Source organism: Tyto alba, unplaced genomic scaffold, assembly GCF_018691265.1.
Source record: "Tyto alba isolate M040663 unplaced genomic scaffold, T.alba_DEE_v4.0 Super-Scaffold_38, whole genome shotgun sequence".
Classification (NCBI taxonomy): Eukaryota; Metazoa; Chordata; class Aves; order Strigiformes; family Tytonidae; genus Tyto; species Tyto alba.
Window position 1 is genome coordinate 14,730,900 of NW_024881313.1, and position 15,964 is coordinate 14,746,863.

General features: G+C 38.3%; 1 protein-coding gene across 5 annotated transcripts in view; it reads right to left on the bottom strand.

Annotated features, from left to right (window-relative positions):
- Window positions 1-15,964, bottom strand: part of PPP1R9A (protein phosphatase 1 regulatory subunit 9A) — a 150,357-nt gene that overhangs the window by 17,667 nt on the left and 116,726 nt on the right. For 3 of the 5 annotated variants that reach the window (XM_042801701.1, XM_042801702.1, XM_042801700.1), the window contains exons 8-13: window positions 15,048-15,101; window positions 12,345-12,574; window positions 10,809-10,905; window positions 10,510-10,681; window positions 3,167-3,324; window positions 2,299-2,599 (exon numbers count right to left, since the gene is read on the bottom strand). In XM_042801701.1, coding sequence (XP_042657635.1) covers window positions 2,299-2,599; window positions 3,167-3,324; window positions 10,510-10,681; window positions 10,809-10,905; window positions 12,345-12,574; window positions 15,048-15,101 — 1,012 coding nt within the window. The remainder of the gene's footprint in view (window positions 1-2,298; window positions 2,600-3,166; window positions 3,325-10,509; window positions 10,682-10,808; window positions 10,906-12,344; window positions 12,575-15,047; window positions 15,102-15,964) is intronic. The other 2 variants (XM_042801704.1, XM_042801703.1) reach the window with 1 other exon arrangement.

Genomic DNA, 15,964 nt, shown 5'->3' on the forward strand with positions numbered 1-15,964 from the left:
AGGTCCCAAAACTGGCTTCAGTGGCAGAGAGGATTTGAACCTCCAGGGTTTTGCACACATGGAGGGGTGCAGTGCTTGGCACATGGCAGTGGCCACAAACTAGGGCTGCAGGTGCCTGGGCAGGAGGGGATTTTGACCACCCTGGATGGACGCATCTTCCCTGACTCCTTATAGCTCTTCAGAGAGAGTGAGGGAGAGCCAGTTCCTCAGAATAAATCACCCAGAAGCTGTTTAATCCACCACTTTCAGCCTCAAGGAGCGGGTGTAGGTAATCTGTGGCTGATGGATGTGAAAGGAAACTAGACCTAACTTTCTTCCCCAAGGTCACAAAACAGTTGCAGGCAGCCTCCCATCAGCGGAGTATTGCCCATAGGGGTCACCTCGGCTGCCCTGTCAAAGGATGCTGTTGCACAAACCAGGCAGAACTGAAGACAATAAATTAATCATACACATACATGAAAAAAATGTGCTTAAAAGAATAATAAGCAAAATTCCTCATCACTTTGCAATGAATCTGATCTCATGCCATTTCAGCTATTTCCACAACACTGGAGGATCTCATGAGGAAAAAAAAAAAAAGGCAAGGGCTAGCTTGCTAATGCACACTTTTGCTAATGAGAGATTAATCAGTGGACATACATGCCCACAGATGTGCTCTCTTTCCATCTCTAAAAAAAAACCTTCCTGAACACACAGAACAAATACAATGGCTCTTTTTATTTCCTGACCTGTAAGAGTTTGACAGTCAAATTAATCAATTAAAATAGTATTTGCCAAATAATTGCTTTAGGTTATTTCTTTTTTTGTAGAACTTATTAAATGCAAATTTTACATTTGAATCTAAATTGCTCTGGTTTAATTTTCATGTACTCATTAGAATCTGGATACATCTGAAACTATTGGCTGTTTACTCAACGGTTACAATGGGGAAAGCACAACACCAATATTGAGACAGAGATTATTTTTCAAACCTGAACTGGAAAGAGCGGCACAGTGGGTGGAATATAATACCCTATTTCTTACACTATAAAGCTAGTGTCCACTAAATTTTTATCAAAGTATTTTTCATACATCAGTTGGAAATGCAGGATTTATGACTTCACTGCTAAAACAATCATACACTCAAGCTGAAATATGAGTTTGGAAAGTCACATTCATATGTTCTCACCCTTACTTTTAGTTGCAAAACTAAAATATTGAATTTAACTTTGACTATTTAACAATTATCGAATAGAAACTACACAATTAGACTAGCAATTTCAGAACCCATATAAAAACGCTAGCATATATTAACCTGTCCTAAATCAATAAAACTTCATTAATCCATCTTTTAGGAATCTGAGTGAAAGCCCTGAATGAAGATGAAATAAAAATAGGTTGTAAATCAGTGGCAAATCTTTTCAGACACACAGACAAACAAAACTCCTCAACAAATTGTTCCTGTCAGTTAATTTAAGTAAGCCAAAGTCTGTTATGAATCTATCCAGACCTATTCCTGCAGACCGCACTTATAAACAAGTTTTATCATGTATTTTAGCTTATCTGACAGAGAATGCAAGCTGCATAGCTAAGAATGCTGAACTTGTGTAAAATGCTAGTTTTGACTTCACAGGGCATCTGAAAAGGAGGGCTCTGTATTCTGTGCCATATCGTATTGTTAATGCATTTAATAAACTGGTATCTGAGACATGCACCTTAGCTAGGTATGATTGCAACATGTTTTATCCAGCTTACATTTAAATCTGAATTAAATAAATAACAATGTGTCCAACCTCCCCAACAAATTACTTGAAACTCTTTTTCTGTAAATGAAGAGTCTCCAGACACTAACCTCTTGTTTAATATAGACTATGCCGCCTTTCAGCAATTAAAAGCTACATTCTGTTATTCTTGCTTTACACTCCTTTCCCCACCTTCCAAAAAAAGCATCTAGCAGTGCCAAAATCACATAATTGGAGTACACTGTGTTAAGCATGTTTCTAATACAGATATGTCCTAAGGTCCAATAATTTTATTTTTTTAAAAAACAAAATACAAGATTTTCTTAAAGACAACTTCCCCACAGCTTTTTCAGTGAGATCTAAGAAAGAAAAAAAAAAGAAAAGAAGCAGTTCCTGATTTCATTTTAAACTCTGTCCTTTTCTTAGACCATCAGACAGAGTTTTTTACTTCCAGGTAGACAAAATAAGTTATGAGATGATGGCCTTCTAGTTGCTAAGGTCCTTCTACACAACAGTTCATAAAGTAGATGTAAGTGACCAAAACGATGCATCAATTTATTGTAAAAAATAGTAATACCTTTATTCTGTAAAATTTTCCTGCCAGCTGGGTGACGCAAAGGAGATGCTTCAGAGCTGTGCCCGGATTTTGAAGGAGAGGAAAGTGGAGTGTCTCCCCGAGCATGTGGGGAAAGGACACCTCCTTTGTGGTGCTGTCCTTCTTCTTGGTTTGCAGTTAGGTTGTCAAGTGAGATTGCTGCACTGCTAGCCACGGGGGAGAGGGAGGAAGCACCAGAATCTGATGCTGGTGAGGATGCTCTCATGCATAAGGGCAGTGGTGATTTTGAAATGTGCATGGGACTACTGTAACTGTTTGACGGCTGTTGGTATAAGAGATTATAAAGCAGGTTATACCATTCAGTAACCAATCAGAGCAAGGTTTACTTTGAACATGCAATTCTTTTATTCATTGTTTAGCCTTCTATTTGTATGAAACACTTTAGCAATTCATGCCATTACCTTTTGATACCACACACAGTGTTGTTTATTGGTACTTGCTTTCAGACGGAAGCCAGAATAGGACAGAACAATGAGTGAATATCTTATCAATTGTGTTAACAAATTAACAAATAGAGAAATGCACGATTCAAGTTCCTTTCACCTTCTGCTTAAATGAAAGGACCCACTCTGCATTATAAAGCACACATAAATCAGAAAGCCCAGGATTCCTGTTAAAAAAAAACACAGTAAAACCAAAAAAACAGGTGTGCTGACTCAAAGGAGACCAGACTCGCACGTGACTCAAGGACATTCATTGCATATTGGCCACAGAGGAATACATACTGCCTGTGCTACAATGAAAGGACAAAGACAGACAATGAAACGACTTACAGGGGCAATCTAGCACTCTGTAGGAAGCCTGAAAGAGAGGGTAGAGTCCTTCTCACCTTTCGTTCAAGGCTGTCCTCTCCATCAGTTGAACTGATGCTATCATACAGCCTTGTTCTAGAAGGCCTCTGCCGCTTGTTCTTCACTGAAAGCTGAGCTCGAGTCTTCAGAGCTTTCGAGTCCAGTCTCTCTGTTTCTGGCACTGCTTCATTGAAATCTGCACGGAAACATGATTTGAAGCTGTTTAACAGAAGAATCTCTCACTACTTTTTCCTAACACAGGACCCACCATTGAGAGTACAGGCACTTTGCATGTTTTACTTTCACTTGTACCTTCCTAACTGTTAAAGTACACATACAAAAAGAAGAGCTTATTTGCATAAACCATTAACAAGTTTACCTATACAGATCCAGTAAGTGCATAGCAAAGAATCAACTGCAAATATTTAAATATTCAACAAATGATTCCTGCTGTTATGTGAAGGACCATACAAAACCAGCTGTACTAGCCCAGAAAGCAGGTCCACTTAGACTCCCTCAGAGGGACTTGCATGTGCTTGGCCTGCAGAGGGTTCTTCTTCCTCAAGGGATAAAGCAAAGGAGTCCTCATCTCACTGCTCTCTGACAGACATTTCCCAGCGTCTGGATGAATATACCAAGTTAGACCCAGGGGACCAATTAATTTATCCCCAATCCTGCCCTTTTAAGCCACTCGAGGAGGAGGAACTGGAATGTTTTTTACCACAGCTGCCCCACTAAGCATTTCCTTTGTAACTTCACCAGTTTTGCAGGCTGCTCACTGAATTACAGAAGAAATATGTCCTCTGGCTGTTCTACATTTTATCATAATCAGAGTGGCTTATGAATTTAAGGAACATGACTTGTTCTCTCCTGAACTGAATGTCCCCCAAAATAACCTTGCACAATATGTGCAAATTATGAGCAAGCAATGTCTGCAGTCAGTAGCACAGAGAGTAATATAGGCAGTATCCAAAATGTCAGATAACTATTTGTGATTGGATCACTTTACAGGCAAGCCTTTCACAGGATTATGAAACAAGTGTTAAACTCATTCCTTTGGACCTACAGTGAAACAGGCTGCTTACTCTATCATACCGTCCCTCTCAGGAGGGGACAGCAGAGAGGAATCCCAAGCCTCCTCTGGATTCTGAGGTCATCTGTTGTTCAAAGTTCTATGTGACAACACAAATAAGGTGCCCCAATTGTTCACCCCAATCCTTCTGCAAATAAAAGCATCTTTTTATTATCACCTGGCAGTCTCATTCATTACTTCCTCCCTTGCAGCACTGTCATCAGAACCATTATCTCCCCTTGCAGATTCTTCTCTCTTTTATTCACAGTACCTTCAAACTATTAAAATCTACATAAACTCAGGTAAACTTAAGTAAAACACCTCTGTTAGCACCAACCGCCGTGGTCCCTCATACAAATGGATTGATATGAGTGACCTAACACAAACACAGCCTTGCCTCACTTGCTTGGATCACATCAGAACACACTCTGACAAGCCCCTTTCCTTAAGCAGGAGTCTAGAGGATGCGATCATTACTGTGATTGTTACTCTCTACTGCAGTTGTCTGGCTTCAGCTTTCCAACAGCAACACGTTTTGGCAAAATCATTAGCAAAGTAGTGTTGCAGCTTTGCAGGAAGAACCTGCGAGTGTTGAGTAAATTTTGACTGCAACCAGCCGTAAGTGATGTTGCATAAAGCTTATCATGACAGTCAAAAAATAAATTAAATTAATCCATCCAGAAGGTCTAAAAGGCACCCTGAATCACAGCTGTTCAAGGCAGGAATGGGAAGGCCATGATCTGTACAAGAGCGAAGGGATCCTGGCTCTCCCTGCAAAATGACTATATTGTGTGGAGCAGGACATGGACTGTTAGATCTGTCATTATCCTGGTCTAATAATTCAAAACCTCTGTGAGAGATCTGAAGTAAGGTAGTATTTGTCCCAAAAAAAACCAACAAAGTCATCAAAAGATCTGGGTGAAAGCCAGGAGGTGTACTCTACTCTCCCATTCTTAACTCTACAACGTTGCTGTATTTTCTGAACATCTGGGGTTTGTGCAGATATTGCCTTCTACCATATGTACTTTAAAATAACAAAATGGAAAGCAACCTCAAAACGCCAGTGCTGCATTATTTTCATATGCCATCAGAAAAGAGCTGGACACTGTCACTCTCATGCTTACTTACTGTTGTCTTTGTACACAGAAATTTCTGATGGAAAAATCATGAAAACCTATTTCTTCAGTTTTGAAAGGAAAGCAGTTTCTAGATCTTTCTCCTTACATCTACTGCCCAAACACTGTTATGATACATGAAAACTGGAGAAATATTTCATATAAAAAAATGGAACAATTAAATTATCCGTCTAGGTTCAAAGCCACCCTATCCCTGAATGTCATGACTTGCCTCTACTTGCCTCTACAAATAGAGCTAACGTAACTGCACTTTTCTTAACTATCAATCACTCAAATGAAGTCTGAGTATTTCAGCAAATTTAACGTTTTACAAAGCTGAAGTACCAAAACACATTTTAAAAGGTGTTTTCACATTTTACACCAGAAATGGAATAGATTCTTTATGGTTATAACTTTTTTTTTTTTTTCCTTGCAATCCTCATAGTACAAATCAAACCAGAATCTGTTCGATTTATTTACTTGTCTAAGTACTGCATTAAAAACAGAACTAATTAATTAGAAGCTGATCTTACAGACATTTTTGCTTTAAACAAACATAAACGGAGACATCTTAGCCTCACTGAAGCCAGTGAAGAAACTCTGACTAACTTGAGCAAAGCTGAAATTTTTCATGATGGCATCCTGTCCTCCAGTCCCAGAGAACATGATTTCACCAGGGGTGGAAGCAAGTCGGTGACTTGCCAAAATGGTGAGCTCTTGCTCTTCCTCCTGCTGTCACAACACAAACCCCTGGCCCCGAGTCCCCCAGGATTTGGACTGCAGTTTGCTGATTCAAATGACTGACCCTGCAGAAACTATCGAATTTTAGCCTGACACTCCAATATCTTCCCCTCTTGGTCTGTTTTCTCTTGTTTCTGTGAATCAGTGTGTGCACAGAAATGTGCAAGTGTGGGAAAAGGGCAATGGAAGAAGCACAACCAGGTGGCTGGACAAAGGCAGGGATGGCATGGAGCCTTCCATTTCAACAGTAATGATCTGTCAGTTCAGCCCAAACTGCGTCTTGAAATCAGAGCCTCAGGTTGAATTAGTATGCCAGCAAATAACTAAGGCTAAGACTCATTCAAACTCGTTTTTATTTTGCAGATTTATGTTGTCTTAAAGCACTGTATAGACTTCGAATATCATGTTTTGCTTTTCTTCCTTGTGTAAGAGTTAAATTCTACGTTCAGATGACACTACAGAATCATTAGCAATGTCTGACTTGTAATTATGCTTCCGCTGTAAGTACTCCATAGGATAACTGCACGTTGTCATGACTTGAACTGCTTATATTTATTCTTTCAGGTGTACACATTTCCACACATCCCTTCCTTTCACCAATGAAATTATGCAAACCACCGACACAGCACTGCAAACGGTTATTCAAAGAAGTGGTCATATTGGCTTTGTTAAAGGAAAATACCATCTGGCCCTGGAGCTTACTGCTCCCTCCACACCAGGAGGCTGCTCGCACTCAATGGCAGCAATCTGCTGTGCCCCAGGTACCTAACCACGGTTCAGCCTGCTGCAAAGAAACAGCCCAGGCAGCATCAGCAGGGACTTCCCTCCTTCCATGTCACTGCTGTAGTTAAGCTGGACTCTCATCCTCAGGTCGTGCGGATCTGGACCCGATCCACGGCCCACGGACAGACTTTGCGGCTTGCCTTCAGACCTGCCTCACCACCAGGAACCCGCCCAGGATCCCAGCTGGCTCTGGTTTCCATCTCTGGACCTGCCCTGCTCGCCATGCCTGGGCGCAGTGGGACTGGGCTGCTGTTGGGTGGTCTCTGCCCCAGCCATGTGTGCTGTCACCCTCAGTGCCAGCTCCCTTTTCTGCGGAGAGCTGCCGGCCCTCGCTGCTCCCTGGCACAAACACGCACCCCCACGCCTTTCTCTAGGAATCTCCCAACCCACTGGGGAACCTGACAAATCTTTCACGTAAAACTCATAACAGGTTTTATTTTGCTCTTGGAGACAATGACATCAGACTTTCTTTCAGCAGGTGTTCAACCACTTGACTCCAGCGGGCTTCCATCTGAATTATTTCAGTGCCACTGTGGAGCAGGAAAGAGCTTGTCTGTCCTCCTACTGTTTTCTCCATTATACAGGCTGATAGATTTCAAAATCTCCTTCGGTGAACTGATGTCCCCCTGAGTATCCCAAGGCACCCAGATAGTAAAGCCATCAAAGCAGCCTGAGCGGGCATTTGCACAGAGATGAGCAAATACTGTCAAAGTTGGCATCAGCACTGAACTGTTTATATTTCAAACCACTGACTCCTTCCACTAAATAACTTGATTCTCTATTGCAGACACAGCTCATGACCACTAAACCAGAAAGCTGCAATGCACTTTATCCATTTTTCTGGACTCTTGGAATAAATCATAGATTTGTAAAAGAAACACAATCCTCAGGCTTCTAAGTATTCCTTGGCAAAGCAAAGGCAGAACTCTGTGGGCCATAATGGTTTTGATTTTTTAACTTCCACTGACATTACTGGCAGCCCCTCACTCTAAGCATGAGGCTATGTTACAGCCCGAGGAGTCATACAGTCTGGCATGATGCTAAACACAGCCAGAGCACCCACAGCGGCAGGGACAGCTACGCTTGTACATATGCGACCGTCACGTCGCATCTATTACTTCTTCCCAAATCTATTACCATGCAAGAATGTCATAAACATCTCAGATCATTTTGAAGCAAAAAACATACTTGGTATAATTTTAATTAAAATATATATTTTACATAACCTGATTTTTTGAGGGAAGACAGACCTGCAAACTTCAAAATAAAAATTTCAGGATGTGTGTGTGTACATGCAGTCCCATCCCACAAGCCTAATGCCGGGCTTGATAAAGAAGAGTGTGTTACACTCGACAAACAAAAGCCAGAAAAGAGACTGAAGCTTGCGTGAACATCACAAAGATGGTGTGCACAACGCACTGCACCCGGAGGAACTCTGCTCACCCTCCAGACATCATGGACAGCTCCCTCGCCCTTTACAGCTCCTCCGCAAACGTCCACTGGTTGATTAGCAAATATATTAATTATTAGTGATCAATATTACCAGACAATGGTAAGTAATTTTCTTAAAAGGTTTGCACAAGGGTGATATGGACACACAGGGTCTTTGTCTGCAGAGAAAGTATCACTGCATTACAGTCTGATACAGACTTCAGAGACTCCGATACAGAATTTACTGGGAAAGGTATATGGAGGTCAAAGAGTGATACAGCATGTTTAGGGATCTCTTTATTTAAAAAAAAAAAAAAAAAAAAGGCTTTTCTTTTTCTCTCGTTAAAACCACAAATCCTGCCTTGATTCTAAGGTCTAACTATACTTTTTCTGCTTTTGAAAAAATCACTGCTAATTGTCTATTTTTCCAAGCAAATAATTTGTATTTGTATTGAGGTGGTTAAACTTGCGCATTTAAATTCACAGATCGTCTATTCTAACTCTCAGAAGTACTGAACACTGGTAACATTTCTCCAGGGGAACGTTTTTGCGATGAAAATCGTCAGCTCTTGGAAAATGAAAATTTTCATGCAAATGTATTGATTGAAAAATATAATTTCAAAGGACTGACATGCAGAGTTCTAATGGCATACATAGACTTTTCAAATTTTTAGAAAGAACTGGTTCTTTTTACATGCAGAAGTTCCTGGATTTCAGCTCTTGGGCCACAGGTGTGTGTTGACATTCTTACAACAGTAAGTGTAAACATGATTTTTGTGAGTCACATAAAGAAAACACCTCCTGATGCAAACTATTGAAAGGATTTCTGTTAACAGTGTTGCTAAGTATTAATTATTTTGTAACACTTACTGAGTCTCTATGGCAGAAATACAGACTTTCTTGTCATCCTGAGTGCTTCTCTGAACTTCAGAGATTTCAGTATAATAAACACTTGCTAGGAAGAAACAGCTCTGTGAAGATTTGTGGAAACCAACTCCACAAGGTCTGCATATCACCCAAACACTTTCAGCAGGACTAGCTCTTTTTTATACACACACTTTGTTAAAACTGTAATTCCTACTGATGTGTTTGTAGAGCAATATTCAGTTTGGGTCCACATGTGAAATAACTGCTAAAATATCAATTTTAACAAAACATCTCTGTGCTTGCTAGAAATTAATTTATTTGGTAATGTAATGCATTTTTTTCACCAGAGAAATAAATACTATCATATTTTATTTGAAATGAAAGGTTACATAGGAACAGAGTTTGGTGCTCCCTTGTCAGAATCCCAGCACCTCTGACACCTGATTTCACAGATGTTACTAAATACACAGTAAGTATTGCTCCTGTGCCAAACAGTTTTGTTCCAAGGCTGTGGATCCAAAAATGGCTTTCATTCTGCATATACTTCAACTGTGAGGAGCCATTTGCAATTACAGAGCTTTAACTAGAGCTGTGGAAGTTATCTGTGTATTTTCATTGGCACAGCCTGAAAAATGGGAATTATTTTTTCTGTGTAAAACAAGTAAAGGTTACAGTGACCCTGCTGACAGCATCTACCCACATCTCAGTGTTGCCAGAAACTGTTTTGGCTCTTTGGTAATGTAGAACAAAGTCTTACAAGTCTTATGATGTAAATCAGGCTGTGCTATAACTGAATAGGATTTTTAATTAATGTGCTAGTAAAGAATTTGCATTTTATTCACAAAAGGCTTCATCCTGAGAAATGGTGAGTGCCACCTACATGGTTCCTTTTGGTGTCTGTACCAAGGTGGGATCAGAACCTGCAGAGATCCATTCAAAATGGTAGATTTAACATTGTTTTTCTCATTCTGGTATCTTTGTTCTTTTTTGATCTTTGGTGGTTGGGTAATTAAGGACAGATGTAGGAACACAGGAGAAAACACAATTTTCTCCTATTTTATTAATATAACAGCAGCATCAAATTAAACCTAAATGTTGATGGCATCCCACTGAAAGCTTTAAGAAATCAATAATGATCTTTGCTTTATTAGCACTTATTCACTTCTATTTCTTTAAGCATATACATTGTACAGTTATTCTGGGACTCTATATTGGCATTATTTGGTACAAACCTAATGCAGCTGTCATTAGATACTGAATTTCAGAAAAATAACAACATCCCTGCATTATTAATTGTTCCTTTTAAATCCTAAATGATAACCATGCTATTTACATACATATTAATAGGAGTTACGATCTGGTTAAAACAAACCTTGACTTAAGCCATCCAGGCAGGACACTTGCTTAGAATCTAGATTTTCCACTGGATCTCCTCTAGAAACTTCTCCAAAAGATGTCTGCCTTTCAAAAATGTTGTTGTTATTGTTAACCTGGCTCCCATTTTGCTTCATTAGCCTGAAAACTTCTGCTTCCAAGTCTCGTATCTGAAAGAAATACAACACAGTTTACCCGTAACACACACATACACACACATCTATTAGATATATGTTTCTTCCAGAATATCAGGCAGAATTGTCTCATTCTTCAAATATGAGACTAAATACTACTCACACGAGCTTGTAAGCCTTGAACCTCTACAAGGTGTGCTTTCTCCAAATCTTCTATTTTCTTTCGTTCGGCTTCCTGGCGTTTGATGAAGTCAAGTTCTCTTGGGGAAAAAAAAAAAACAATGGATTTGCTGTCATCAAAGCAATCAGATTTAAACAGAAAATAAAATGTTCTGATATATCGTAAGCTATGCATCGCAAAAATCTGTACTTAACAAATAATTTACTACTAACCTAATAAGAAGTATGAAACTGCAATTAGGACAAAACACTGAACAATTACTTAGTCTAAGTGAATATGCTAGGTGAAGATACAAAAAAGGTAAGAGTAACTAATGTGAAAAAACCCCCAAACCCTCAGTTGTTCTAATTGATAATCAAAACAGTTAAATCAAACTATTTTTTCATAATCTGTGTTTACAATGAAAAAAACATTAGTTTAGTTTATGCTGTGTTCTGCTGTAGGAAATGGAGCAAAATCTCCGTTTTATTACGGTGTGACTGCACTCCTTCACACAAAGGACAGCTGTAAGTTTCCAGGTACAAATCTAATTTTCGAGTAAGCTATAAGGAAATCTGTTAGGTGATTTTAGGATTTTGTGATAGTTAAAAACAACTGGCTAGATCTTTTACTAATATAAAGCAGAATAACAACAGAAAGGTTATCCAAGCTCATTCTAGCTATTTTCCTTTTTTCTTTCTATTTTGAAAATCTAAGACATTTGTGATAGAAAGAACACAAGATGCCAGTTAGTTCTGGTATAGTCATGAAATTCCAAGATGGGTAATAACATTTTGACTATCTAAAACCCTTTTTAATGGGACAGGATATTCACTTCTGCACTCCCAGTTGTCACTTGACATTGCTGTATGTTTTTGAGTTTTCTTCTTTAAATGAGTATATTTCAGCAGAAAATGAAAAAGTTGCTTCAAAAAAAGAAGAAATTTGGGAGAATGGAAGCTGTTATAGAAATATAAGTTGTTATTATTCTTGCTAGCCATCAGGGACAGGGGACCACATGAAACAGAGGGGGCCAGGTAATCATCAGTTAGCTCAATTCAGCTCAAACTTTCTTGGCATCTACAAGAAGAAGAAAAATAAAATGTAAAATGTAAAAAAACAATTTTCTTTTTGATGTTATATTAGTACACAGCAGGAGTGAATCCAGCTGACACGACACCAACATAAAGCGCTGCTAACCCTGCTAATCAAATGCTTTACTACAACTACTCTTGGTTGTTTGCAATCACACTAAGTTATCTAGTAATTCTGAAACATTCAAACCTGGAATACTACAGACTGAGTCTTTACTTAGTTATAGTATTATTTTTCAACAATACTAAACTATTACTTGAATACTACTAACACTTTTCCTTAATAAAGAACCCATGATTTTAATGAAAAAAAAAAAAAAAAAAAGTGAAAAATAGTGTTTACCTTACAGGTGTTTAATAGTGGGTTTCATATTTTAAAATATATCACATACATGCTTCCTATCTGGACACTAAGTCATTTGCTGAGCCTGGCATAACTGCTTACTTTTGCTGAAAATCCTTGATTAATTTCTTTGCCTTGTTATATTTCTTCTCCAGAGCCTGATACTGGCTTTGCGTCTCCTTGAGGTGCTCATTCACCGTGTGACACAGGGTTTGTGCCTCAATCCAGTAACTCTCTAATTTCATCATCCTTTCCTTATTCTCCTCAATGTTCTGCTGGAGTTGGGTCTTCTCCAATTCCCACCTCACCTTCTCATTCTCAGCAGCCTGCAGCTGAACAAAAGAGTTGGAGATGCAGTCAGTAAAAAGCTGCAAAGTACAGCCTGACAGTTTAGGGTTCATTCAAACAACATGAATAGTGAGAATCAGTGAATTAATAACTATAATAGTAATACGCTAGCAGTGAAAAGAGCATTCCAGGACAAAGAGAACAGGCTGATACACACACTATTCTTCCTCATAAAACAAAGCAAAGCCTTTGCTCTGTGTTCCAGTGCAGCCTCTGTGCTTCTCGGGGTTATACCAACACACTTAAAAAATGTCAATAGTGGAGTATTCAGGCAAACTGCAGGGTTAATCCGTCAGCACTGGGGATGCATTTTGCTCTATGCATGTGGGTCAGATGTTATAAAGCATTCACACGCTTTCATAAAGCGAAGAAATTTCTTATTTTGAGGGGGGAAGCTGATTTCCAGGTTCTATATTTCAATTAAGAATGATTTATAAAACAATAGAAAAAAAGGCAATTGCATCCAATCTAACTATCTGCTTTTTAAATCAAATTAGAAATTCTATTGAATTCTTACAATGTCCGTTTTCATGTCATAATCTTGCTTAATCTAGAAAGTCAAACAAAAGAGGCTGAAGCATAATTAAAAATTTAACATCAGGTCATAACCTAGAATCTTTTTTCATTTAAGCAAGCACAGAGTTTTGCATCCAATACTGAAACTATGCCAGAACTATTATGAGACCAAAGAGAACCTATTATAAATATATTACTTGTTTTCTTTAAACTTGCTTACTGAGTTGTAAAGAGCTAATCTGAAGAGGAAAATATGCTCTTGCTGTTGAAGATTGCAGGTGCTAATTCTGCCAAACACATCAGCACTGCTCAACTCTATGACCAGTGCAGTTCCACTGCTAGTTCCACTATCTGACATCAGTGAAGCCCAATGACTTTTTCCAAGTGACCTCAGAGAAGTCTGAATTTTACTGCTGAGTTTATAATAAACATTAGCTCCTTTGCTAGTTCTGTTTTTTGTTCTTTTTTTTTTTTTTTTGTTTATTTGGATTTTGGTTTTTTTTTTTTTTTTTTGTGTGTGGGGGGGTTTTTTTGTTTGTTTGTTTTATTGTGTGTTAAGTTTCTCACTTTCTAACTGAAGCTAGCTGCAGGTTTCAGTGTCTGGAGCTGGGTAAGGGTACAGATGTTCAGCAGCCTGTATATTTTAGCTCCCAGAATTTACAGAAAACAAAAAATTATTTAACATCCCTGTTTACTTATCAAGATTGTTTAATTTGCTCTAGGCAGCTCTGCTAACATCATGGATGATATACACACAAAGAAAAAACCCAATTTGCAGTTTTATTAGTAATACACCTAAACTAGCCACATTCTCTTCAGCTCTATTGAAAATACTAGGTAAATAAGACCAACACAGAAAGGCACATTAACACTAATCCTGCAAATGTATTTTTACAGATTAATGTTTACACCCACACACCATTGTCATCAAGTCAATGGGGCTCGGCACTATCCCAAGGGATTGACCGCCTGGCTCTGATTGCAGGACTGGAACTGGAAAGCAGTGGAAGAAAATATTTCTGACTTTCTGAACTGAAACAGTACAGCAGAAATTGTCCATACATAAAATAGCTGCAGTTTGAATTTGTTTTTAACAATAATTTTGCAGATTTGATAAACACTATGCAAAATATACAGTGAGTGTAAATGTTGCTAGAAAGAAATACTAATCTAAACTATTTTTCTGAAATACAATTTTCTCTTTCTCTTCTTTTTCTTTCCTTTATAATGTACTCAAACTCAAAGAGAAGGATATCATTATAAAACCTAGTATTACTCAACAGAATTATCAGCTGACTTCCCATAAAGGTTATCCTAGTACAAAAAATATAATTCCTCTTTAATGCTACAGCAAATTCAATCTAATAACTAGCAACTGATTGTGAGATGTTAAATTCGTAAGCTTTTTCCTTTCTAGAGTATCTTTTAGAAAGAACTGCAACAATATGAAACAGCACTTTTTCTCCTGCATATAAAAAGTAACTTCCATTAAATACCTTTAAATAAATCAAGATATTTTTTTTAATGTCAAAAAAAAAGGAAATTAGCATAAACAGGATGCTTTAATACCACTGGTAAATAAAAAACCTACTAACTTAGATTTGAATATGCAATCCAAATATAATTTAAAAACCTGACAAAATGCATTAGAATTGTAAAACTAGAAACCTGCCATTTAGTCATTATGATACCCCTTAAAATGTATGTTTAATTGAAGCTACGCAAGTTGGCAGTTTCTCTTAATAGCAGCACTTAAGATTTTACTTAAAACTTTGAATAGAGATTATACACCAAGACAAGATTTAGCTGATCCACTGTGCTTCTTAATCAGCCTTTAACAAGGATGTTGACTTCTCCACCCACATAAAGATATATGTCTTCAGATCTGATTTTGCATGAGAGGAAAAAAACAGCATTTATTAACCATATATTGATTCTTACCTTTGTCTTCAGCTTCTGAATTTCAGCTTCTGTAACTGCATGTTTGATTTGCAACTAAAATTGAAAATATAAAATAAACAAGTGAAGTCACTGAGAGTACTCCAGTATTTTTAAAGCCTGTGCTGCAAGTTGAATACCTTATTACATAGCAGAAGGCCTTGAAGACTGCTGCAGTGCAGTAGATTGTAAATTAAAATGTCTAGCTTGCAAAATGACTCAGTCTGTGCAACCTAATTAAAGATAGGATGCCATCTAACCACTCATAATTTCAAATCAGAACATCCAATCTGTTTAGCAAAACCAAATGTCTTATGCTTAAAAAAAAAAAAATAGATGTTATCCTGCTGGGCTTTGCTGTCCTCTGTTGTGAACATGAAATACGTCCCAGTGCTGTCAGAAAGTCCCACTGCATTGATTAGAACAGGCACATTACAAAAATGCAAATATGGAAATAAGTGATTTAACAACTCAAAAAATCAGGAAAACCTTAAGGGAAGATTCCACACATTTATTTAATGGAAAAAAAAAAAAAGGTACACCGATGCTATCCTTCTCTACCATTAGCTGTAGTTACTCTGCTCAGACTGGCCAATCTGAATTGAGAGCAGTTACACAGAGAAACTGTAAAAAACAGGAAATGACATTCAAACACACAAAATGATTGCAAGTAGATTAACAGCCCAGGCAGTGTGCTAAAGGTTGTAGCTACATTACCAAGCAGCGTGCTGCAGTAACAGTGGATCTGCACAGGGAAAGGGTCAGTGCTGAGGACCTGGCACCCACCTGCACACTTTCCGGGGGGGATTTCTTTTGGACTAACCTACACTAGGCTGATCCTCTGGAGTGAACATTCATGAGCTCTTGAAGTGTATTAGGCAATGTCCTGAAACATCTTTAGTTTCAGCCCAAAGGTCTGC